Raw genomic sequence first — 27,780 nt, 5'->3', positions numbered from 1 at the left:
GTGCAAGTGTATGAGACTGAGAGAGAGAAAAAAGAGAGATACGACACCAGAGACGTAAAACCCTCCTCCAAAGGCCCCACTCTCGCCAAACTCTCGTTGGCGAGAGTGGTCTACGATTGATTGCACAAGGTGGTACAATGATGATGCATGGAAACTGATGCAACTTGGACTATGTCGGTGACGACGACGGTGATTTAAGGGCTGAAGTCGGTGATCTTCTATCTGCTGTCCACAAACATGTTATTGCTGGCAATCTGTGGCTGATTTGGGACTGCTGAAAACGCAGGTTTGGCTGCGTTTTAAAGAGGCTGAATTTGCGTTTTTGAGAGGGGCTGAATCTGCGTTTTTAGGCTGCTGAAAACGCTGAGATAGGCTGATAAAAAATGCTGATCTGCTGCTGCAATTGAAGGCTGAAAACGCTGCTGATTTGCAGCTTTGGTGGCGATCTGGGAATGCTAGGTGTAGATATCTGCTGCGGTCAAGCAATGCTGAAAAACGCCAGCAAGTGTGGGGGCTGGCGATGACAAAAACGCTAGGGTGAAGGGGATGCTAGCAATGAGGTGCTTGAGGGATTCTTGCTGAGAGAGAGGGAGTACCTACTGCCTGTGGCCTGTTGTGCTCCTTGCTCATCTACCAAAGAGTGCTAGCTTTGGTTTGCTTATATATTTTCTTACCCAAATTGCCCTACCTACTTTTGTTGGGAAGTCACTTAAATTAATAAGTAAAAAATGTCAAAAATAGGAAAAATAGACTAAATGTACTGGAAAAATCCCCTAACTGATTCGAATGGATTCTGATGGGAATACTGATGATCATGCTGTGTGCAACCAGAGGATATGCATCTATTGCTAAGTGATTGGGCATGCACGGTCTATGAATAGACTCACAAAAGTGCCAGATCACTTCTAATCTAGACTGACTCAACTGACGGAAACCCTGTTATGGTGTAGCTTGTCCACGGATACATAGGGTTGGATGTGTCATGTGACATCCCCTCCTTTTTAAAGTGAGGTACTTGTACAGAGCTGCATGGCTTCCTTGTAGTCTGCCAACAACTCTGGATAATCTTTGAAGAACTCTTCGTCTACCCACACCGCTTCGTGGGTTTCTCAATCCTTGAACTTCAAAAAGTATTGTCGTACTTTCTTCTTCGAACCATGGCGAAACCGATGCAACAACACTTGCTCCGGCTCCATGACTTCAGCTTCATCAATGATCTCCGGTTCTTCTTCTTCCGAAATGGCCTTTGGAGGTGTTCCCTGAAACACTTTCAACCAAGAAACATGGAAAACGTTGTGCATTGACCATGAGTTAGGTAACTGCAATTTCATTGAAACCTCATTTATCTTTTTAATGACTGGAAATGGACCATGCATACGAAAAGACAACTTAGGACATTTCTTTCCAACTTGCTTAAGACGTTGCTTCATGATTCTTAAATACACCCAATCTCCTTCCTTGATCGAAACATCCTGACGATGCTTGTTAGCCTACCGTGAATAAGATTCCTGAGCCTTGCTTAGCCGAAGCTTCACACTCTCAGAAATCTCATCCAATGACTGACTTTCAGCATTGGCATCAGGCATTTGACTGACCGAGCGAGTCAAAAGTGACTGGAACGGACGGCCAAAAGCTGCCTCATACGGAGTTCGACCAATAACGGAAGAAAAAGAGTCATTCAAAATAGCCTGTACCAATGGAAGATAGAGCTCCCACTGAGACTGTTGACAATTGTTAAACATTGAGTGTTCCTTGAATGCAAACTTGCTGGTATGTTAGTCACAAAATCCATAGAAATATCCTGAAAAGGTCCATCGGGAATAGGCAACGGAAGCAAGAGGCCTTGTTGCTTACCCCGAAGAGCTTTTACTTTTTGACATATAGTGCATTGTGTGACATAACGAAACACATCTTTTCGCATTTTAGGCCAATAAAAAAATCGTTCAATTTTTTCCAATGTGGTGTTCATTCCCCTGTGCCCACCAGTGAGAGAATCATGTGCATCATGCAATATGGTTGTTAGGTGCAGCGGAATGAATGTTATATTTTCTCAAGATTAGTGATCTTTATTGCTCAAGGTTCCTTTTGGTTCTTAGGGAAAGAGAGAGCTTTCCGTCTTATGGAGAGTGCTATGATCACGAACAAAGTGAGTGGATATTGTGCGTGCAAGTGAATGAGACCGAGAGAAGGAGAGAGAAGAGATACGACACCGAAAGGTTGTAAAACCCTCCTCCGAAGGCCCCACTCTCGTCAGCGAGAGGAGTGGTCTAACTTGATTGCACAAGGTGTACAATGCATATGCAATGGACTATGCAACTTGGTCTATGCCGATGACAACGACGGTGACGATGACGACCATGACGATGACGACGACGACGACAATGGCTGAAATCAGAGATCTTCTAATCGCTGAATTTCGGGACTGTTTTGGTGGCTGAAAATGACTGTTTTGGCTGCGTCATCTTGGCTGAAGAATGAGGTTTCTTAGGGCTGAAAACTGATGGTTTTTACGGGCTGAATCTGCTACACTTTAGGTGAATAATGCCGGTCTTAATTTGCTGCTTAAATCCAAAAACGCCAGGGGCTGAAATTGGTCCTTCTGTCGCCGGGGTTCTGCAAATGCAAAAACGCTAGGCTGATCTGCTGTGTCGTGATGACGCCGGGGCTGATCTGCTGTGCACAAATCGCCAAGGCTGATCTGATGCAAAAACGCTAGGTCTTCTGTGGAGAAAACGCCAGAGTATCCACGGCGGTTGGTCTTGCTGAGAAGTTGCCTGTTGAGCAAGGTGCTCCTGCTGCCTCTTCTGCCATTTAGTGCTAACTTGGGTTTGCTTATATAGAAACTTAGCAAAATTGCCCTACCTACTTTTGTTGGAAAGTCACTTAAAAATAATAAGTGAAATAACCAATAAATAGGAAAATAGGCTAAATGCACTGAAAAATTCCCCTATCTGATGCTAATGGATTCTGATGAGAATTCCGATGATCATGCTGTGTGCAACCAGAGGATATGCATCTATGCTAAGTGACTGGGCATGCACGGTCTACGAATAGACGCACAAAAGTGCTAGATCACTGCTAATCTAGACTTGACTGAACTGACTGAACCCTGCTGTGGTGTAGCTTGTCCACGGATACATAGGGTTGGGATGTGTCACGTGACAATGGTTGGCCTGAGAGAGGGCAACAGACATAAACGTTGACGAAAAAATAACAATCCATCATGAATGAGATAGTTGATGGGCCCTTGGGAAGCAAGAGCCTGCAACCAATACTTACCAAACTCGGAATCTGCATACTGATTCTTCATGCTGTCAAAAGACTCACCCTGAATAGAAAATGTGGTTCTTGACTCAAGAGCCAAAATCTGTCCTTTGCGACTCAATGCATCTGCAACACGGTTAGCTTTTCCAGGCACATACTCAATCAAACCTCCAAATTGCTCAAAAAATTGTGACCACCGTGCTTTGCAATCACTCCAATGTGCACTAGGCATAGACTGGAGCCACTTGAGGGCTTGATGATCTGTGCGCACTATAAACTCTATACCATATAGAAAATGCTTCCAATGCTTAAGAGAGTGAATAACAGACAAAAGTTCTTTATCATAAACTGAATAATTCTTTTCCGCACTATTGAGCTTCCTGCTAAGGAAAGCTACAGGACGACCATGCTGCTGAAGCACAGCGCCTATGGCAACATTGCTCGCATCCGTCCATACCTCAAAGGGATCATCCCAAGAGGCAAGAATAAGACACGGTGCTTCTGTCACCGCAACCTTGAGAGCTGCGAAAGCCTCAATGGCTGCCTCGGGCAAGTCTACGCGCTGACGGCGAGTCTTTACCCCTTTCAAAACATCAGCCATAGATGCAGCAATGCGTGCAAAATTCTCTATGTACGAACTATATGCTTGACATAAACCAAGAAAAGAAAATGTTGTTCCCACGATGCAGAAAAAATGAGAATATCATCTAAAAAATGAACACACATACACCGACTATATCGCCGAAACGACCTACCATGAGACGATTGAACGTACCCACGGCACCTGTCAATCCTAAAGACACAACAATATACTCCCATTGCCCTCGCTCGGTGCGAAAAGCGGTCTTGAAAATGTCGCCCTTGAATACCCGTACCTGATGGTCCACTTTTGAGATCAACCTTGTTGAAAACCTTTGCCCCATTGAGCCTATCAAGGATATACTCAATGCGAGGCATCGGAAACTTGTTCTTGACGGTCATCTTGTTTAATGCCCTGTAATCAACACACAAACGAGACAAACCATCCTTCTTGCAAACAAACAAAATAGGGGCAGTAAAAGTACTTACACTAGGATGTATGAATCCTCTAGCCACCAACTCCGTGAGTTGTCGCTCTAACTCTTCCTCTTGTGACTTGTTCAAACAGTAGGGAGCCTTACTGACAGGCTGCGCTCCCTCCATAAGCTCGATGCGATGGTCCTCCGGCCGCTCGGGTGGGAGACGAGGTGGAAGATCATCCTGCAAAAAGAGATGTTTAAACTCTAAATACTTAGCTGGAGCCTGAATGCTCTGGGAAAGTGGAGCAGCATAGATGAATGCCGCTTGTGCTCCTCGTCATAATTCACGCTTTACCTGCACATGAGAGATGAGAGGCAAAGAATGCAAGCCCTCCTCAGCACGAATGATGAGGGGGGAATCAGTTTTGGCATGTAAAGTGAGAGTGTTAGCCTCAAAATCAATGAGAGGGTTGAAACCATTTAATGCCCAAAATCATATCACATCCTGAGAGAGGAGACACAAGAAATTTCCTACGAAAAGAAGCTTGTTGAACGGTAAACATCACATCAAGGCACTCCTTCGTGATAAGAGAGTCCATACCAGGAGCGAAGCGAGAAACCTCGAGAGGAGATTTCTGGCTAACCTCTAAGCGGGCTCTCTCAACAAGAGGGGGACTAATCACATCATGCATACTTCCTGGATCAAACAATATGATAAAACGCTGCCCCTTTACATAACCATAACACTTCTTGAGAGACTCATCAATGTGTGTATCAGAGTCGGGAGAAGATGTAGGTTGGTTTGTGATAGTGCTTGTGGTTGCTGTGGGTGACTTTTGTTCTTTAGGTGGGATTGTCTTAGGACAGGCCTTCTTAATGTGACCCTTGACGTGACATTGAAAACATCTACCTTTTTTAGCATAGATCACTTGTTCTTCAGCCCGTGATATATCCTCCTACAATTCCTTGTGAAGCTTTTTCATCAGGGGTTAGCTTAGGTTTTGCAGGTGCTTTAGCTTTACCCTTAGATTCATTGTGAGAATTCTTTTCCGAGGAATTAGAGGAAGATGGGCTAGAAGAATTACCATTCATACCGTTCTTACCATTCTATGCGTTCTGAGAATTCTGAGATGTCCCTTGAGAAGACTTGTTCTCCTTAGGCTTTCCCTTGTTGTGCTTCATCTCTTGGGAGAGAGCGATCGCTACCGCCTTGTTGAGATCTGCGGGGTCGAAGACTTCAACATCAAACTTTATGTATTCGTCTAACCCAAAGAGAAAAGCCTCTTTGCGCTCATCATCCGATTTGCGTAATTGAGTGCCTAGCTACAAAACACGTTTACAAAAAGACATGATTGGCATACCATGTTGCTTGAGATTGCGCCAATCCTCTTTTAATCGTACGAGGTACTGAGGTGGCATAAACCGCGCCTTGAGCTTGTCTTGGAAATCAGCCCAACTAAAAGAGAGGGGCGTGAATTCGTTGGCTTCCTCTAGGTGCACGGCTAGCTGTGCCTCTTGCCATGCATGGTACCAATTGATGGAATCACCGGCAAGGTACATAGCTGCCGTCAAAACTTTGTTATTTCCTGTTTTCTTAGTTGTCGCAAAATAAGCATTAAATTGATGCAACCACGAATGAATAACCGTAGCATCCATCTTATCATCATACTTACTAAAAGTCGACTTTTCGGTGACTGGGTCGTTGGAATCCGCATCGTGGCTTGCACCACTTGAGGAACTCCCACGATCTTTCGATGGTTCGGTCTTCGAAGCTAGCACTTATCGAAGCAATTCTTGAGTGCATAGCTCTCTTTGAGCTTCACGCTTGGTCTCCAAAACAATTCTTTAAGCTGCACGCTCGACCTCAAAGGCTGCGCTTCTTGCTATCTCTTCCGCCTTTCTTTGTTGTTTTCTTTCTTTGTGTGCGTCGCGCTCGCGTTCTAAAGCAAGGCGATTGTCTTCTTGTTGTGCGGCAAGTCTTGCGTTTCTTTCGTCGCGCTCATGGTCCCTAGCTGCTTGTTCTGCGGCAAGTCTTGCGTTTCTTTCGTCACGCTCACGGTCCTTAGCTGCTTGTTCTTCTGCTTTGCTTGCGAGTTGTGCCAACGCAACTCGATTCGTTTCTTGTTGTTGTGCCATCATGTCCAACATCGACTTGACCATCCTCTCCATAGACGTGGGTCCAACTCGTGGCGTAGATGGCGAAGGGGGAGGGTTGGAAAAATCTCCTGGTGGGAAGAATCCTTCGTCGCCTCTCTCATGCTCATCACCTATATGCGAAGTATCTATTCCGCTTCGAGTGACGACTATGCACTATGATCTTTGGTTCTTAAGTTCACGAGGAACTTGGGTTCTTGAGGGTCTTGAGGTTCTTGAGGTTTTCTTTTGCTTGCAAATCGCGTTTGAGAAGGATCTTCTCTTCACCCGAGTTCTACTCTTTTCCGCGGGCGCACCCCTTGGCGGCCTTGCGCTCACACCAAGGTTGCTTTTTTCCACCTCACGTCGATTGGCCGGCCGCTAAGTGCACGGTCCGCTCTCAATGAGTGAAAAGAGACACAAGGGTAGACTGGACAAGCCCTTCTTTCTTGGGATTCTTGTCACTCTTCAAAAAACACGATTAGGAATCAGCACGCCCAAGCGAACTTGGGTTCGTGCGACCGCAACAAGCAAAAAAATTCTTGTGGTTCTTTCCTTGAGTGATACAAAACACTTCCAAAGCTTTGATACCAATGTAAGGTGCAGCGGAATGAATGTTGTATTTTCTCAAGATTACTGATCCATATTTGCTCAAGGTTCCTTTTAGTTCTTATGGAAGGGAGAGCCTTCGGTTCTTTATGGAGAGTGATATGATCACGAACAAAGTGAGTGGATATTGTGCGTGCAAGTGTATGAGACTGAGAGAAAGAGAGAAGAGAGATACGACACCAGAGACGTAAAACCCTCCTCCGAAGGCCCCACTCTCGTTGGCAAGAGTGGTCTACGATTGATTGCACAAGGTGGTACAATGATGATGCATGGAAACTGATGCAACTTGGACTATGTCGGTGACGACGACGGTGATTTAAGGGCTGAAATCGGTGATCTTCTATCTGTTGTACACAAACATGCTATTGCTGGAAATCTGTGGCTGATTTGGGACTGCTGAAAACGCAGGTTTGGCTGCGTTTTAAAGAGGCTGAATCTGCGTTTTTAGGCTGTTGAAAACGCTGAGATAGGCTGATAAAAAACGCTGATCTGCTGCTGCAATTGAAGGCTGAAAACACTGCTGATTTGCAGCTTTGGTGGCGATCTGGGAAGGCTAGGTGTAGGTATCTGCTGCGGTCAAGCAATGCTGAAAAACGCCAGCAAGTGTGGGGGCTGGCGATGGCAAAAACACTAGGGTGAAGGGGATGCTGGCAATGAGGTGCTTGAGGGATTCTTGCTGAGAGAAAGGGAGTACCTGCTACCTGTGGCCTGTTGTGCTCCTTGCTCATCTGCCAAAGAGTGCTAGCTTTGGTTTGCTTATATATTTTCTTACCCAAATTGCCCTACCTACTTTTGTTGGGAAGTCACTTAAATTAATAAGTGAAAAATGTCAAAAATAGGGAAAATAGGCTAAATGCATTGGAAAAATCCCCTAACTGATTCTAATGGATTCTTATGGGAATATTGATGATCATGCTGTGTGCAACCAGAGGATATGCATCTATTGCTAAGTGACTGGGCATGCACGGTCTACGAATAGACTCACAAAAGTGCCAGATCACTTCTAATCTAGACTGACTGGACTGACGGGAACCCTGTTATGGTGTAGCTTGTCCACGGACACATAGGGTTGGATGTGTCACGTGACATCCGGAGATGCGGAATGGGCACTCAGATATGGGCGTCTTCCATGACCGTGTACAGTACATAGGTAGGAGGGAGAGAAGAGGCCAGCGCTGAGTGAGAGGATAAGAGCAGCGTGCCGTAGTTTAAATTGCTGCCTTTTTTTTTCTAGAGCACTTTTTTTTAATGTATCAGAGTGCTCACATGGGGTTTTTTATATGAGGCTGGCCGGCCAATTCAAAAAAAACCCTTTGGCTGATTTTTTTTTAAAGTTTCCACACCATGGACAATCGGGCCGGCCAAAGTGTTTTTGGAACTTATGATAAGTTAAGTGCTAACGTAAGTCTGCCAACGAAATATCATCAGCGTAAGAAATTCAACATGGCAACGTTTCAGCGTTTCAGCATGAGGGTGCGCCAGGGGTACGTGAAGAGCATGCAGCGTTTCAGCCCAGCCCACACGCCAGCGATTCAGCCCTTCATACAGCCAGTGCAGCAAATTCAGCCAGCCAGCGTTTGCAGGAAATTCAGCCTCCGATGTGCGTGACTCTTAGGGAAGGGGTGCGATCTTTGGGAAGGGGTGGCTTCCTTGGTGCCCTCTCGCGAAGAGGCGCCCTTTGGATATGCAGCAGCCAGCAAAGGGAATTCAGCCCCTTGCTGAGTGAATGGGCACACAGGCAAAGCGACACACCCGTATGCGAAAGGGTGCGAGCAAGGTGAAGAGGTACCGTCCTTTCACAGGAAGAGGTGCGCGCACAATCCCGAAGGGACACCACCCGATGAGGAGGCCAGGTATGTGGCACTCCCGCACACCCACATTTGCATCCCTGTCCTTTGTTCTATATGTATGTAATTGGAACAGGATAAATTTAAGTTACCTCATGCTTGTATGCACATGCGTACCATCTTTCTTCTGCTTCCATGCAACTCCGGGAAGGGCGGGAGAGGGTAGCGGCGAGGGTGAGAGGCTCACAACCTTCGGGTCCCGGGAAAAATTTTGCTCTGATACCACTGTAAGGATTCTAGGTACTAATCCTTTATTAAGTACTTAAACTCATGATTAAGACTTAAGAAACTTGAACTGTACTCGAGACAAGACTTAGAAGACTCTGTGTTTGATTGATTGAATGTGTGATACAAGGGCTCCTTATACAGGAGACAAAGAGACATAAATGAAAAGACAAGTCTCTTGGTGAAGAGACATGACTTTAGACCATAGTTACAGGGGACGGGGGGACGGGCCCTAGGGCCGGGGAACGGCCGTAACCGGGCCGGGAACGGCTGGGAACGCCGAGGGACGGACGGAAAAACGGGCCGGACGGGCGGGTCGCAGGGGGGACGGACCGGGGACGGCCGGGGTCGGACGGGGACGGCAGGGGTCGGCCGGGGTCGGATTCAAAAAAGTGACCGTTTTTTTACCGTTTGCAACGGCTCTGTGCAGCCCCAACTGCCATATTTTTTAAGCCTTGGCCCTTGGGAGGCTATAAAAGGCTCCCTTGGGCCTCTTAATACTCATAGTCTCAATGCTCAATGCTCATTCCATTTCCCTCAAGCTCAAGGCTCAAGCTCATTCCATTTCCTCAAGCTCAAGGCTCAAGTTTGAACTTTGAAGCTCTCCTCTCCCTCTTCTACCCACTTTGAAGCTCTCCTTTACTCTCTCTCCACACAAGCTCTCCTCTAACCCTTCTAACTTCTAAGCTCTACTCTCTCGAGTCTCTCCACCATCATGTCATCTCAAGCCAACTCCACTTCTCAAGCCGCTTCTTCTCGAAGGAGGCCCGCCGTGCAAACGTGGTCGTGGTGGGATGAAGTCGACTTTAGCTCGCGTGGCAAGGTGGCGGTGCAAGACCATGGACGTGAAAGCTATGTCCATACAAGAGATCGGGTGGTTCAAACAAAGTGCGAGCCCATCTTCTTCATGAACCGGTCACGAGGTGAAGTTTTGCCCTCATGTAGCTCCCGAGAAGAGGTTGGATCTTCTTGAGAAACTCACGGTGTATGAGGTTGCGGAAGCGGCCAAGAGGGGCCATTTTGTTGCCGTTGATCCCTCCGCCACGGCGACACCGCGAGAGGCAAAGGGAAGCCAACCTTGACGACATCTCTCGAACCTTCAAGAGCCATGGATCTACACCGTCCTCTTCCCTTCCGCATCGCCAAACCACTCTCAACGAAAATTGGAATCCTAAATTGAAGGAAGAGGTAGATAGGTCGGTTGCCCGATTCTTCTTCCACGACCACATTGTCTTCCATGCTTCGCGGTGAGTTTCCCTTGGCATATGCACATTGCAATCTTCCATTTTGTATTCATAATGGGTTATAATTTCTCGACTCTCCATACTAACGCAACATGCTCTATTTTGTGTGGATAGGTCTCCATACTTTCGAACCATGGTTACGAAAATAGGGGAATATGGCTCCTCTTATGTGCCACCTTCATCGGAGAGGCTTTCGCACCACCCTTCTTGACAAAGAGACGCTTGCCGTGGAGCAGGCCCAAGCAACAAAGGATTTGTGGGAGACCAATGGCGTCTCTCTTCTTGTAGATGGATGGAGCGACACCCGCAAGCGGTCCATCCACGGGGTGGTGGCCTACTCTCGGGGGAGATGTACTTTGTGGAGTCACATGATGCATCCGATAGTGGCAAGGCCGCCGAGATGCTTGCTACGGAGTGGACAAGCACCATAGAGATCACCGGCCCGGAGAATGTCCTTTGTATGGTTGCAGATGGAGAGGCGTCAAATAGGGCAGCCGGAGCTATCATTGAGGGCATGTATCCCAGCATCCATGTCACATTTTGCATGGCGCATTGCCTCAATAACCTCCTCAAGGACATAGGGAACTTGTCATGGATTTCACCCACCATTGGTGACGCCTCTCGAATTGTCTCCTTTGTGCTCAACCATCAAAAAGTGCGCCATGAATTCTCAAAGAGGAGCCAGTTTGTCTTTGCTCAAATATTCAGAGACAAGATTTGCATTCAATTGGCTTATGCTAGGCCGCTTGTCTACATGTGGCGGGAGCCTTAAGGGGCCTCTTTCTCAGTGATGAGTTCCAGGCCATGCGGAGTCTACATCAGCAGTAGGATTGAAATGCCGAGAATGGGCCGACGGCGCCGCTTGGTGGGAGGAGGTGAAGACTCTTGACGCCATGGTCAAGCCTATTCTACACCTACTTCGAGTGGTGGATGGCTTGCAGCCATGCATTGGCAAAGTCTACGAAGCCATGGATCGGATGATAGAGGCACTTGAGAAGCTTGTGCCTGACCCTGTTCAGTATGCGGAGAATTCATGGCTTGTGTGTGTCGAGGGTGGAATGGATACTACTCTCCACTTCATGCGGCAGCTTATGTGCTTGACCCTGAGTTTCAAGGAAGGCGTCAAGAGACCGACAAGGAGGTGAGCAAAGGATGGCGGCTTGCATTGGAGCGCCTTGAGCCTAGCAGTGACATTAGGCGCAAGATTAGAGACGAGCTACTCAACTACAGGCAAAAGAAGGGCTCCTATAGATGTGTAGAGATGCACAGCTTGATCGCAACAAGATTGGCTCGGTTTGTTGGTGGGAGGACTATGGAGGAGATGGCCCACATTTGCAGCGCTTGGCTGTTCGTGTCCTTAGCCAAGCATGTACCACTAGTTGCTTGGAGCAACTATGGAGTGTGTACAGCCACATTGCCTCTAAGAAGAGGAATCGCCTTGGCGTTCAGAGGGCCAATGATTTGGTGTTTGTGAGCGCTAACTTGCGCATGCTTGCCAAGAGCATCACACACAAGGCAGATCCTTTCACTGAGTGGGAGATGGCACAAGAGAATCCATCTATGGCCGATACTCTTTTGGAGGAGCTAGAGGAGGATTTCGAGCTCAATGCGAGCCTCCCGAGCCGGAGCCCTCATACGTTGCTGACGACCTCGACTACGACGACGATGTGGAGATTCAGCAGGCGAGCACTTCTTGAGTTTGATGATCATTGATCACTCAACTCTCGAGTCTAGACTCTTGAGTCTACGACTCTACCTACTACATAGCCCTTTGTACTTTTTGTTATCCTTGAGGCCTCAGGCTTGTCCTAAGTCCTTTAGGCTTTTTGACTCTTGAGCCCTTGTGGCATGCACTTCTCATTTTGTATCCATCGATCATCGATGTTTTATTAGCACATTTCAGCCTATATGACTCGTGTTCTTTGGTCTATTTAGTGTAAATTTATGGTCAAAGTGATGCTCTATGTGTGTGGCATGTGTGTAGGACAAAAAATGCCAAAAAAACTCTCTTTTTTTTTTTGTCGTTCCAACCCCCGTCCCCGTTTCCTGACTTTTGCCGTCCCGACCCCGTTCCCGACCCCGACCCGCCGTCCCATGTAACTATGCTTTAGACGTAAAGACACGTCCTTTCGGCGAAGAGCTGCAACCATTGGGCGAAGAGTCGCACCCGTAGAGCGAAGGGGTGTGACCAGTCGTCTAAGGAGTGTGGCTTTTGGCGAAGAGATACGTCCTTTGGGCGAAGGGGTGTGACCATCCAAGCGCAGGGGTCCTCCTTGGCATGGCACTTCACGTATTTGCAACTAGGAGTAGATGTATTGCTGTTAACATAGTCACAATCGTGACAAAAGTTATGATAGTTTCAATCTAGAAGGTTTTACAGATCCCCAACGGCCAGGGCAAATGAGGACGAGTGGCCAAGGCTGGTTTTAGCAAGTAAATGTGAAGTACTCGAGTTGTGGAGCATGCCGGTCCTACCGGTTGAGAATCGAATCCCAAATGTGCAAGATATGGTCAATTGAATGCTTGTCAGGGGCCACTTATCTGGCACTTGACTGCATCGGTAAATGTGCCATCTGTTGGGTTTTTTGCCTCGACGAGGTTCTGGATGGTAGTATGCATTGTACGGGGCTAACAAGAATTGACGGCTCGTCAAATGGAATCACGACGGGCTAGAGAAGAATGACTCCACCTCTGGATCCAACAACCGTATGCTTTCTCCCCTTGCAGGAAGGCACCGCAATATGACTCCATCTGGGAAAGCCAAAGCAATCCAGCACTGCCACACATCTTGAAGCCTCCATAAGGTTCCCCTCGGTGAAAAGAGGTTAAGGTAACCAAGGGTAAGGACGGGGAAGTCGTAGACAAGGATCCAAGGCCTCCACATACCCAAATCTGCCCCAAACTTGGAGAAAAACAGGAGAAAACGGCAAGCTTCTTCTCTCTCAATCATGTCCAAAACGGCACCGGATCAGCCAAATCCAAGCATCCAAGGTGGTCGTATCACCATAGGGCTCTAATACCATGTTAAAGGTGGCAGCGGGAGATGCAATGAAGACAAGAACTAGCTCGTGATCTGGTGAACACCTCGACTCCGATCTAGAACACCTACAATGCCACACACATGAACAAGGCACCTGCGGAGAAGAGAGATCACTGAGGTAGAAAGAGGTAGGACATCTGAGAGAGAGAGAGAGAGATCTGGGAAAGGCTCTCCATGCTGATAACAATTTGTTCATACAAGTGACCAAGGGCGGTTTTTCGGCATAAAACTAACATGCCAACTGGATAGACCCGAGGTACACACAACTGCGACTACTACCAACAATGCCACTGACACGGCCTCAACATGGGATGGAAACCCCAACACAGATCCACCCCTTGGCACAGAGAGAGAGAGAGAGAGAGAGAGAGAGAGAGAGAGAGAGAGAGACGCCTCAAGGCTGCCCTCTAGTGACGGTGGAAATCTTTGCTCTCCTAGGCCAGCACCATCAAAAAGGTACTCTACCTATGGCTAAGATGGGATGCCCTGAGGGGAAGAAAAGAGGAGAATCTACTACCCACCACCCCTATGGAAGGAGCACCTGTTGCCCTCTACATAGGCCAAAAACGCTGGCATGGCTGGCTGCCAGCTGCCCCAAAAGCGCAGGTATGGGAGGCTGCCCGAAAACACTGGGCTGCCCCCCTCCTACCTACTAGCCGCTGGGCTGCCCAATTGGGCACCCAAGGGAGGGCGCCCCCCTACTAGGACTGATCTACATGCGCTAGTGAAGGCCCCCCTGGCCCCATATATGTAGGCCTGCCCTTGGCTGCCCGACCCAGCCCTCAGCACCCACAACCCTGCACAAATCCCATAAATGAGGAAAAATAGGAGAAAGAGGCCTGCTAGCTATTAGGGCTCTGGAAGGGCACTGTAGTCCAAGGGGGGAAGGTACCCTATGGCAAAAGGAGCCTATGTGGCTATGGAACTGAGCCAAAACCCAAGGCTAAACATGGCGAAACACAAGCCGACATTAGAAAACAATCATGCCAAAAATGTTTCACCTCTAGACAAGTACCCATCAAAACACCAAAACTAATTATCCATCCCATAGTGATGTTCCAGACTGCAAGCTAAAACTTACCCCACTAATTATGAGGTTTCATACAGAATTTTCATAGATGAAAAGATGCAAGCGTGCAAAGACTTACCAACAGTTTTGTATTTCTTGGATTCTCACATGAAATTTTCATTATCTGGTTATAAAATGCTTTGTTTCTGCCATCCTCAGAAGCTGTAGAATAGCTTGAAGCTAAAACTCGATGTATGTGCAGGTTTACCAAATGCTGGACAAGAAGACAAATAACATTTTACTAAGCTAGAAAACAACAAGATGTGCACTGAGCAATAAAATGGCATTTAAAATTGATACATACATATAAACTGCATAAATACATGTCAATGCACATACATGTAAGAAAACATATCCACAAGGAGTCCATGTCATGAAGATATGCTCATACAAGAGGATCAAAAATATGTATAAGAGCCAACACAAAAGGATACATACTATACAGTGGATAACAAACACATTAAACTTAACACAAAGCCTAAATGCACACTCATACATATATAGTGTGTGCACAACAGCATACTAAATATTTGAATATGAACATGTACGTGCGTTCATAGCAGGCATACATACATGGAAGGAGACATGTTCTCTACATTTCCATTGACGAGAATTTACAACAACATACTAAGTATTTGAATATGAACATGTATGTGCGTTCATAGCAGGCATACATACATGCAAGGAGACGTGTTCTCTACATTTCCATTGACGAGGATTTACAAGAAAACATGCATGTATACGTGCATACACAGAATCGTGCATCTACAAGTAAGCGCATAGAGATTCTCCTGCATACATTTCCATAGAACTTAACATACAGCAAAGCGGGAAATACATTCATAGTCTATCCTGCTGAATTGGTGAAGGCAGGAACGGGTTACCTCGAGCGAGGGAGATTTTAGCCGACTTGCGAAGGAGCGTGAGAGGAAAGCCAGCTTTAGGAACTTGTGTTGAGCCATGCTCTCTGTGTCGAAGTCAGCCTGGCAACTTAGAGAGTTGGCAAAGAAGGCACATATATATACGCGCGAGTGAGCGAGAGTCAAAGCAGTGTGTCTCAAGGCACTTCATTTGCTGCAGTCACCAGGCTGAGAACCTATAGGCTTCTTCTCAAATTCTAAAGATTTTAGCCATGGTTTTGGGAATTTTATTCCTATTTTCGAAGGGGCAGTTCTGCCAGATCATGTGCTCTCTCCCTTTCACCTAGGGTAAATCCCACATTCTCGGCAGTGAGATGAGTATTAATTGTGTGTCACTTGTGTTGCATCATTTTCAATGATTCAATGTGCAAATGATAGTTAAGAACCTCTAATCTTAGGCAATGTTGGTGTTTCTTTGTTTAATGATCTGTACAAAAATGTGATATCATACGATGTTGGCGTTTCTCCGTTTGATTATCTATAGACAAAAAATGATATGGTTTTCTGATTCTTTGCGTAAAAGAAATGAGTACCAAAACCTGGAGGCACCCCCTCCAATCTAAAAAGGGCAGCCTGGAACTAGGATTGCACCAGGATTGAACTCACATCTCTGCGAATGGGAATCATGCACACCAATTAAGCAGCCCCACCATTCACCCCTTCGGGTTCTTTCATGTGGACTTGGCTGGACTTAAAGATTGTCCCAAATACTGGGGCCCGGTCTGCATATCAGGACTTTTACCCTAGAGGAGCTCTTCTTAAAAAATTCATTTAGTTGCCAAGATTCCCTCTCCCCCTCCCACCCCAAAAATGAACCTGACCTGCCTCTCCCTTTTGCACACCCACACGAACGAGAGAGAGAGAGAGAGAGAGAGAGAGAGAGAGAGAGAGATTACTAGTAATTAGGGGTTGTTGTTCTGTTGCAAGAAATTGTCATTAGTTGAACTCTCCTTGTCGAATAGATCTTTAAGGTCTCTTGGGATAGTTTTCTACCACGTTAAAATTATCTTCTCTCTTCTTCTTCTTCTTCTTCTTCTTCTTCTTCTCTCTCTCTCTCTCTCTCTCTCTCTCTCTCTCTCTCTCTCTCTCTCTCTCTCCTCTCTCTCTCTCTCTCTCTCTCCTCCTCCTCCTCCTCTTCACTGCTTTGTCCTCTCTCTCTCTCTCTCTCTCTCTTCTCTCTCTCTCTCTCTCTCTCTCTCTCTCTCTCTCTCTCTCTCTCTCTCTCTCTCTCTCTCTCTCTCTCTCTCTCTCTCTCTCTCTCTCTCTCTCTCTCTCTCTCTCTCTCTCTCTCTCTCTCTCTCTCTCTCTCCTCTCCTCCTCCTCCTCCTCCTCTTCACTGCTTTGTCCCCTCTCCTCCGCGACACGCCTTTTTGACTAGCAATCTCCTCGTGAATTCCCTCCCATGGGAACATCTTTGTGTAAGGCCACATCCCATCATGGTGCAATCTCACTTACGTTAAAGCCAGACAAAGGGTCTCCAAAGGGTGAGTCGCAATATAGAAATAGCTATTTTGAGGGTGTGGAGGTGCATAGAGAGAGGAAGAGAAGAAGAGGGCCACATGTAGCAACACTTCCCTAGCCTTCGCATGAGGTGAAACAGCAAAGACCTCTTGAGTTTTGTGTTGCTAACTCCGTGGACCCAAAACTGGTGATCCCACAAAAATTGAGAAAACAAGGTGTGTGTGGCTGGCCACATGGGTCCCTTGCGGCCATGCCATTTCTCCTTGTCTGAGAGAGAGAGAGAGAGAGAGAGAGAGAGAGAGAGAGAGAGAGAAAAGAATTTTCATAGATTCTCCTATGTTTTATTTTTCCAAACATGGCCCATACTCAGGTAATGGTTTACAGATCGAGGCATGCAAAGGCCAACCATTACCCAAATCACATTTCGGCTATTCTTTGCCAATAGTGTGCCTCTTAGCCCTACATGATATTACAGCTTTATGGTTTCTATAAAGCATTGTTATCAAACTTTTCCCACTGATTTGGTGTGTGTGTGTGTGTGTGTGTGTGTGTGTGTGTGTGTGTGTGTGTGTGTGTGTGTGTGTGTGTGAGAGAGAGAGAGAGAGAAGGCATCATGTCACGCTTGGCCTTCTACTTTCTTGAGTAGTGGAAACATTTGTAATTTGTCGCTTCATAATATCTTCTAGGGATAAGGCAAGCAGTTTCTATATTATCTAAGAACTCCTAGGCATCCTTGTTCAACTTACCCATAAAAGTGGGAATTGACATCCTCGTTTGAAATTGCATCATTTGTAATAAAAATGGAAAAATATTTATTTATTGCGCCAGCTGACTGGTGGCAAAAGCATAAGTGAACTATGGACTATGCGAAAGGATAGCACGTTTATAGATATTTCATTATTTAAGTGCTCTTTATGAGCTATGTCATTATTATGTCCGTGCGAAAAATTTGTAATCATTTTGAGAATTTAAGAAATCTATAAATAAATGTGTGCAAGAGCAAAATGTTCACTCTTGCGTGGGGAGATTACACCCAATGTATGTGTCTTTCTTCTCCTCTCTCACTCTCTCCTCTCTCGTCGTGCCTGTGTAGCACTCCTCTCTAGGAGGTGTACTTGCACGTGCACTCTCTCTCTCTCTCTCTCTCTCTCTCTCTCTCTCTCTCTCTCTCTCTCTCTCTCTCTCTCTCTCTCTCTCTCTCTCTCTCTCTCTCTCTCACTCTCTCTCTCTCTCTCTCTCTCTCTCTCTCTCTCTCTCTCTCTCTCTCTCTCAACTGAAACCTTAGCCACCAAGTCTTCCCACGGGGCGAGGAGCAGCCCTCTGGGGGGGGCGCCTGCATCCCTCAGCCCTGTCCCGCCAGCAGATACTGTCGCCAGTAGAGACTGTCCCGCCAGTAGACCCTGTCTTGCACTCAACGAGCACACCATCGAACCTCACAGGCTGGGTTTCGGCCTTCGCAGACCCCGTTTTGGCATTTCGGCGAGCTACAAAGCCCCGTTTTTTGGAGCTGCAGAGTCCTCGTCTCGGCATTAGGACGAGCTGCAGAGACTCACTTCTGTGTTTTGGCGAGCTGCCCTAAAATATCACCCTTTCTAACTACCCACCACTTTCTTGCTTAACCCTTTAAGCCTCCGAACCCGTTTTCTGCTCATTTCTTTTAAGTAACATCAAACACAATCTGAGCTTGGTTCCCATAGTCGAGCATGCTCACACAACAAAGTCAAGAAGGTTTGAAGATCCAATGGCCTCCTTTAGCACACCAATGGCCAGCACACGCAAGTGTTTCCTTGCGGTGGCAGCTGCGCCTAAGAAGGATCCCGCCATTCGTCAAGAAGCAAGGATTAGTGCTCTTGAATCTCAGATTCAAGAACTTGTTGGAGAGAATGAGCAACTCAAACAGCGCTTGCTTAAGCTAGAGGAGACGAAGATAGAGAGCCAAGTCCTACTCGCAAAAGCCCACGGTGTTGAAGCGTCCCTTACCGAAACCTTCAAAGCAGTGAAGGAAGCCCATGAAGCGACACATGAGAAGATCGACACCAAGATACAAGCCGTTTTACAAGAATGTAAACTACAAGAATCCCTTGGCCTTAAGGTCAGGATTGGAGGACTCCATGCACCTTGGTGCACAAGCAAGGACACTCTCGAAGAGGCAATCGCCAAACTCAATGACATTCTTCAACCTATCAACATCGAGCCTCAAACCATTTCCTGGATCAATGACACACACAAGCATGTGCCACCCGAGCATTGTATTCTCACCTTCAAGGAAAAGAAGAATGGAAAAAGCTACTACGCCAATCCCGTCTGCTGAAGGGAACAACGTTTTGGATCACGGAAGAATTAACCACAAACCAACTCAAAGCCAAAGCAAGTGAGCTCAAGAAGGTACATAAAGCTCGCAAACAAGGTAAATGGGCAGTTTACCGAGGTGGTAAAGCCATCATCCAAGAATTTTGAAACCCCAAATTAGATCTCTCCACAGCTGACCCTCCCTAGGTTTTTTGTTTTCCCCATTTCCCTTTCCTTTTTACCCTCCCAATGGATCCTCAGTCCTTAACTGATATGTATCGTCATCATCATCCTCTGCTTAGTCAAAAACGTTGTAATGTTTGTTTTTGGTCCCATGGGTCATATCTGACCTTCGTGGATGATAATACAATCTATCTCTCTCCCTCTCTCTCTCTCTCTCTCTCTCTCTCTCTCCGCAGTCTTGCTTAAGTTTTTGCATGTATATAATCTTCAAGTATGTGATTTGTGATTCTATGTGTAATTGGTATTTCCTGTATGTTCTCAGGCATACCTTGCATTCAACTATTCTAGTGGTATCATAGCATAAAAACACGTGCAAGTGCACCTCCTAGACTGGAGTGCTACACAGGTACGGAGAGAGATGAGAGGTGAGAGAGAAGGAGAATGACACAAGGCATTGTGTGCAATCTTCCACCTACAAGAGAGCGAGCATTTTCCTCTTGCACGTAGTTACTTATAAATTCCTTGAATTCTCAAAATGAATACAGACTCTGCCCGGACATAAAATGATCATAGCTCATAAAGAGATTTTTAATTATACAATATCAATAAAGTTGATATCCTTTTGCATTTTTCTATAGTCCATCCCATACTTGGCACTTGTTAACTGCAATATGATATCTCTGTGACTTGATCTTTCAACACTCTCTAACGTAGACCATCTTTTGCGTAGTGAAGACATTTGCAAACCTGTATACATTTCTCACAATAAGCGGTTTTAAGTTCTAGCTACTATTTCTTTTAGTTTTCTCCATTTATCCCTATAATATTGTCTATTTAATTGCTCCCAAAACTGAATTTTAATTTTTGGGCCACCTCTTACAACATTTCTTTGTCCAATTTAATCTTCTCATTTAGTTTATTTCTTTTGTAAACTATTCTCCTTGCAAGATATACCTAACATGATGCACCCATGTAGTTTTACAACAAAGAATCATTATCTGTTATTTACCTGCATTATCTTATGAGCTGTGAAATTAACCGTCTCTGAAATCGTGTCTTGTACTTGCACTAATTGGAATTACTCTCGACGTGAGAAATCATTAAGCTATAAAGCTACTCATATGAGCTCCGGTAATTTGGGATGGTCAATAACAATTTGTGTATACTTTACTATTCAAACCTATTTCATTTTGATGTATCAAACAGGTAATGTATGTGTTGTATTCTATGTCTTGCTCAGTCCATTTGTCACGTGCACACAGATTCACCGATTTAGGCAACATGTAAATGCTATCTTGGTGTAGATTCTTCCATTTAGGCAACACCTATTATCCTTACAGATCCACCGATTTAGGCAACATGAGTGAAGATTTGTCAATTTAGGCAACACACTAGCAAACAACAAATTCACTAATTAAAACAATATAAGTGCAGATTCACTGATTTAGGCAACACAAGTGTAGATTCTCCAATTTAGGCAAAGCATCCCATTGGTGTCAGATTGCCAATTTAGACAACACCAATCACAAAATTATGTTGCAATGGTTGGTCACCACTGTCCCTAGTATGATTTTTTAAACCCGACTATATAATGAAAGTGGTTTGGATTTGGAGTTGGAGTTCGATTTGGATTTGGTTTATAATGATTGGTTGTCCTAGATTCTCCAATTTAGGCAAAGCATCCCATTGGTGTCAGATTGCCAATTTAGACAACACCAATCACAAAATTATGTTGCAATGGTTGGTCACCACTGTCCCTAGTATGATTTTTTAAACCCGACTATATAATGAAAGTGGTTTGGATTTGGAGTTGGAGTTCGATTTGGATTTGGTTTATAATGATTGGTTGTCGACAATCTGTTGGGGTAAAGGCCTTTGTGTTCTGCCCAACCGCCCAGGCTATGGATGCCCGTCCATTGACCATGCCCTTATTATTGTCCATATACCAAGAATAAGCATCTCCTCGCTTTGAAGCTGACTCCACCCGCACAACAATTCTCTCACCTTCTCCTTCTCCCCTTCCTCCATGCACCGTACTGCACACATCTCGCACTACGCACTCATCAGCGTGTATAAGAGCCACGACCTGGTGAGTCTCCTTGGTTTGATGATGGTAATACATCTGGTTGCTCAATCTTCTTAGGATCTTTGAGAATGATTCATATTACTTCAATGTTGCGGTCACTTCCTTTAGACATTATAGAATCCTCCTCTCTAGTGATTGAAGAGTCACTAGAAACTCATCTTCAGAGGTTTCTAGATCCCATGTCGCATTGTCAACCTGTCTTCATACTATAGAGTATTGACTTTTATTTTGCACCCTTCATTTGGATTATGTTGGTGCCCCAATCTTGCTTAGCCATAGCCATAAGACAAGGCCTCTCGAGAATGATGGGATAGCCCTTCCCCTTGTGTGGCATGACAAAAATGACCAAGCTGGCTATGCCACAACTCAGTAGAAGGCCGCTCAGCTACATAGATAGACTTCTCTTTCACACTAGACATACAAAGAATATAATGAGCCAAACTTTTGGCCTTTGAGCATGCCCCCCCACCCACCCCACACACACACACACACACACACACACACACTATGTTAACATCACAAAGGAGCCCTTACAAATAGAGCCCACCTTCCACACATGATTGCCATCATAGAGAGAGCTAAATGCTTCATATACTGATTGTGGTCCACACACATGAAAGGACTAGGATTAAGTTCTCTCTCTCTCTCTCTCTCTCTCTCTCTCTCTAACACTTAATATACACTATTTTCTCACCAACTTCGAGTAAATTTAGTTTTCAAATCAAATTAAGAGCGATAATCGATATATTACAAGACCTATCCACGGTGGTGTGAAAAATTATCTTTATACCCCATGAAACATTCCTTAAATCTAATGGGTCCCTCACAATTCAAACACATATACTTTCGTAGAAGATTGAAAAACGTGTAGATTCTTCCATAGCTAATTCAAAAAAAGAAGAGGAAAAGTAAACTCAAGTGTTTGAAACCTTGAAGTACCACTTGAGAGTGATTAACTTAGGTAAAGCTTAATGCTTTTATTTATTGGAGGAAAGGAAGACTTGCTAAACCAATTTATTTCTATATATAAAGCAAGGAGATCACCTAGTTATTCTTATCTTTTCACCACGGCACTATCTACACGTGATAGATAGGGGATAAGCCAATACATTGTTTGCATGTAGCAAACCATCTCACAAACGCCTTATCTCAGATTCTCAAGTATGAACAGGTCTTGAAAATTCTTTCCTTATGCCTCTTTTGTCAATCATTTTGCGAGTGAAAATAATCTCTCTCTCTCTCTCTCTCTCTCTCTCTCTCTCTCTCTCTCACACACACACACACACACACACACACACACACACACACACGCACGCACGATAACTGGAATGCCATTCAACCTCTTTGTTGAGTAAAGCACAAATTTTGTGCCTATAAAACTATACACACATGAAGTCAAAGATTTTGAGAAATTGGAAATAGTAGATAAGCCAAACTGCCAAGAGGATACAACTCTTCAATCACATTTTTGTCGCAAGCAATGTGATCACAATCAGGTTTCTTTACTTTAGTTATGAATTGTGGTTATGATGAACCTGCAAGTATTGTGGTCATGATAAACCTACAATTATAGTGAGAGAATATGGTTATGGTGGCATGCATAGAGGTATAGTAATGGTTCCAAGCATGCTATGAGAATAGAATTTTGCCTTTAATCTGATTAATTTTGGGATGATTATTGGTACTCACGAAAAAGGGGGTATTCTTTCATGACAAGTGTTGATGGTTCTCTTATTTGAATGGCTTAACACACGATACTGCATTGATAAGTTCACATTGATGTTTGACTTGTATTGATTTGATTTATGATTGTTTCATGTGAGATATTGACACAAACTTCACAATCCATGAGATAATTGACAATAGAAGATTCAAGTATGCATCTCACCACAATCAACTCAATACTCTTTTTGAGTACATGAAATGTTTTACACAAAGATAACATAGGCTTTGGAAATGAATCATCTATGCTGAAAATTATTGGAGTTTTAATTAAACAAGAGGCTATAAATTGTTTTATTCTAATTGCACTTATGCATGCAATATTACTCAATACATGATGATATTGTTGTACATCACTAATACATGTTAAAGATTCCTAGGTAACACATTCTATGGGTTACAGTAAGGTTAACAATGTCAAAGATCTTTGCACTAGAATCTATACTTAGGGTATACTAAATACTCTTTAATGATTGTGATGGTACTAAGGATGATGGCTATATGATCTAAACATGTGTTTTTGTTCATAGGTGATGAAAATGGTTCATTTTTTATTTAAGTTGATAGCCTTAATCCTCAAGTGAGGATCTCTTTTGACGGCAACTATTGGTTTTTTTAAAAATATCACCCCCAAAATACAAGAAAAATGCTGTCAATTTTTTATTTTAGACATAAGTCTCTGCAATGGCTTATATGCTTACTTAATCTCTACTTAGTTGTTAGTTTCTTTGTAGTGTTTGACATTGATAACAAGGGGAGGGGTCATTGACACTTGTCTTCCCGAGTAATACTAGTGCTGACATGTTGTGTTCTTGGATGGTGATAGATAACAGGTCCTTTTCTTGGAATTACAAATGTAATTGCAATTGTAGCAGTGGATCTACATACTGAATGAGTTCTACACACAAAGACGTGTTCTAATCTTGAAACATATTGTACATGGAAAAATTGATGTAGTGTTAGTAGATCAAATAATTTCTATAGACAGATACATATGTTCTATTTCTTGCCCATATTGTAATGTAACTTTAAATGCATTGATGATACATTATTATACATGTATAAAGTCTAGTTTGGTCCATTATATAGTTCAATAGTTTGTATAATTCAAACTATTGTTATACAATCAACTCAAACACACATACGTTCACTCATAAATATTAAGAAAAAATTATACCTTTGTGTTTTCATATGACCAAGCCATCTATGCCACAGCTCAATGGAAGGCCGCTCAACTACATAGATAGAGTTCTCTTTCACATAGACATACAAAGAATATAATGAGCCAGACTTTTGGCCTTTGAGCATGACCAAATTACCTATTTTGATTATCCACGAACCATTGCCAAACACTATAGTATATCCAAGATCATCAAGTTGTCCTACTAAAACCAAGCTCTTACTTAGCTTTGGCAATGTCTAACACCTCACAGCATAAACTCAGTACCATTGCACATACACAACTTCACATCTCCAATGCCACATATCTCAAACTGATGAGAACCATTGAACTTAACTGAACCATGTGTTTGGGGGTTTCACCTCTTGGACATGTAAGTTACCACGTGAGTAAAATGAATGGGTTCTTAAATAGCCAAAATTCTAAAATTTTAATAGGATTAGAATAACAAAAGGGGGTTTTTAAGTGATTTTAGAGAAAAACCCGGGGGTCATATTATTACATTAAGCATGTAAGTAAAGGGATTTTTAAAATACCCTTTGAACACATTATATGAATAGTTTCCTAAAGGTGCACTCCTTGAACTTGAGACCATGCATAGAAGCATAATTGGAGAACCACTCTTTGTGAGGAGTAACATAAAAACTGGCACTTGAGTCAATGATCCAATTCTATGCATAGCATTCATAAAGAGATAACAACACTGTTAAAATCACCTAAGAAGTAAAAACTAGTACATCTGACGGATGCGTCATGTTTGAGAGGTGGAATGGAACAAACACAAAAACATACCAGATTGCCTCTCTATAGCCCAAGGTACTCACAACACTCCACTCCTCTTGAAAACACCTTTGAAATTACACAATTCCAGTAGCAAGACACCGGTTGCACACACGCTCTACAAGATCACCAACCAACATACACCCCGATATAGCCCGCTTGTAGTGCTTCCACAACACAAAACACCTCTCTCTCTCTCTCTCTCTCACACACACACACACACACACACACACACACACACACACACACGCTCACACACATTGGTGCCACACACCCTAGAGACAAGCAGAGAAGAAATGGGGAAGGGGGAAGACGGCACCCCAAAAATCGACGAGGGTAGCTTCAAATCCATTCAAAAACACCATGTACAACCTCTGTAACATAGCCATTTTCTTCACAAAGAGGTGCAACACCACCTACCATTTGCACACACTTTTGCCAAAAAGCCCAAAAAATGGGCTCTCTTAAGCTATTCATTAAAAGAAGTTTTCCATTTTTAGTATGTCTTGCTCCACCAGACGAGTGTTCGAGCTTTCCTATAGTAGATTTGCATGGGAAACCCTGGTAGGGCAGTGTCAATTGTTGAATGTTCATCTTTCTCTCTCTCACAAATGAACTCACCCCTCCCCAAGCACTACCAATATCGGGGGGGGGGGTCATTTTTCCTTCAAAAAAATGGGAGATGGAGGAGTTCAAAGTCGGGGATGATGTCTTCCGCTGGGATTCATGGCTCGGCAAGTGGATCACCAGGCATAAAGTGACACAGTTTGGAATGGGATTTTTTTTTTTTTGGAAGTTTTTGGGTGACCTTGTGAGCCAAGGGAAGTTGGAAAAGTGGCTACCATGTGCTTCTTGAATAAAACCACATAGGGAGTGTGGCACATAGGGTCACCCTACATATACTGGAGAAACACTGCCTCATTGGCATCGTGGAAGGGACATAGCTCCCTTCGCTAGCTATGGCGGATCTCCTAGGCGGCGCTACGGGCGCTGTGCCTGGCGGGCTTGTGGCACATCTGGTCGAAGTCTACATCGTTTGTGTTGCCGTTGGTTGCAGGCATCAAGGTGACGATGATGACATGGCATCAAATGCTCGGGTAGGTTCACACGGTGCCCGCAAAAGGGCCAAAATTGTTTTAATTGAGGGGGCTGCTCACGCGTTGATGTCACGTAGCCATGACATCCCTTGAGGGGTGTTCACGTGCCTTGGAGCCAAATATTATCACGAATAGAAAAGCGTGTTGTCATACATGCAAAGGAGAGCTAAAAAACAAAAGAGATCGATCAAAAATAGTAAGGAAGCTGCCCACACCCATATAGGGATAGTTTTTTGGTAGTTTTGAGGAGGTTCTCGGGTAGAGTTTTTGGGGGAGACAAAGCTTGAGCCATCGAGGGCACCAATAGCAGGTTTTTTGCTCATGCTCTCAACAAGGGGATATTTGCAGAGGTGAAGCTGAGGGTTGACAAAGTGTTTTTTTTTGCGGTCATGCCGACGGATCCGGATAATAGCAGGTTTTCATGGTTGTTGTAGACAGTGAATATGTCATGACTGGAGCAAACCATAGCTAAATCTCAGTGCCGTTTCTTCCCCCTTTTCCCTCGTCTCATCTTTTCTCTACTCCAAGTGCTTGGTACCAGTGTGTGAGATGTGTGTGCCTCCTCGAGCCTTAGTGTGCATGTGAGAGAAAGAGAGCCTGGTGTGTGCTGTGAGATTGTTGTAAACATGCAAAATTGGTGTGGTGTGCTGTCAGTTGATGATGCAAAGCGTGTTTGTGTTGGTATGCGTGCAGACGATGATCTATATGCAGAGGTGTACATTTTTGTGAGTGTTTTCTAGTTGGTGGGGGTGCTGTGGAAATCCTAGGCTATAGAGATGCAATTGTTTGTGTGTTGGGTGTGTTCCCCTTTCCCTCTCTCCATCTTTTGGTGCCCCCCATCTGATTGCTCCTATTTGAAGGTGGAGTCGAGGTTATGGAGCTGATGAAGTGTAGATTTTGAAGAGCAAGTGTTGTTAAAGATGTCATGGATGGGTTTTCCTACTTTCACTAGAGTGGAAGATGCAGAAACCTAGATGCAAGATTATGGTTTATTTGTACTGGAGAGCAGACTAACAAGAGAAGAAGGCGCGATTTGAGTTTTTCAGCTGCTGGTTTATGGTAAAGCGAAGAGGTGGTACAATGGATTGCTAGATGAAGAAAAGGCGGATTGGATTACCTTGGAAGCAACTTTTTGACACCAATATGTGTTGGATGCATAGCTGTATGAAGTAAAGCGGAAGTTGGACGATCTAAAGCAAAGCCTAGATGGAGATTCTCAAGTGTTTGTGTGGGAATTCAAAGCCTTTGGAGACAATTGGTGGAGATAACTGCTACACAAAGTATCAAATTTTTGAAATTGAGCAAGTTTTTGGATTGCCTACATGAGGAGGTTAGAGATAAATTCAAAGCCAATGTGCTTGTGACGTATGCTGAAGTGGTAAATTTGGCAAGAGGCCAGACCAAGAAGATTTTGAAGAAGCGTCAAGCCAAGCAAAGCCTGTCAAATGGTATGGTGCCTAGGCAAGTTGAAGCTGTGGAAATGAAGCTTGGTGCAAAGGGATGTGCCAGTGCAAGAGGAACCGAGGGTTTTATGGCTTCAAAGAGGTGGAGTGGTTCCGATGCCGAAGATGCCAGTTAGGGAAGCTCCATTTGTGGAAGAGGAGCAAGTGGTTCCAGATCGAGTAGGAGGAGC

At 44.5% G+C, this 27,780-nt stretch overlaps 1 protein-coding gene across 2 annotated transcripts in view; it reads right to left on the bottom strand.

Moving 5' to 3' along the window:
• Positions 1-15,584, bottom strand: part of LOC147426109 (cytochrome c oxidase assembly factor HCC1-like) — a 45,796-nt gene extending 30,212 nt beyond the window's left edge. The window contains exons 1-2 of one of the 2 annotated variants that reach the window (XM_086498097.1): positions 15,314-15,584; positions 14,509-14,643 (exon numbers count right to left, since the gene is read on the bottom strand). In XM_086498097.1, coding sequence (XP_086354223.1) covers positions 14,509-14,643; positions 15,314-15,391 — 213 coding nt within the window. In that variant the 5' untranslated portion in view covers positions 15,392-15,584. The remainder of the gene's footprint in view (positions 1-14,508; positions 14,644-15,313) is intronic. The other variant, XM_086498098.1, reaches the window with a different exon arrangement.
• Between the last annotated feature and the right edge of the window lie 12,196 nt (positions 15,585-27,780).

The sequence above is a fragment of the Adiantum capillus-veneris genome, chromosome 24 (assembly GCF_014529385.1).
Source record: "Adiantum capillus-veneris isolate H3 chromosome 24, ASM1452938v2, whole genome shotgun sequence".
Lineage (NCBI taxonomy): Eukaryota > Viridiplantae > Streptophyta > Polypodiopsida > Polypodiales > Pteridaceae > Adiantum > Adiantum capillus-veneris.
The sequence above is the reverse complement of the archived record's forward strand: the minus strand, read 5'-3'. Positions and strand labels throughout refer to the sequence as shown.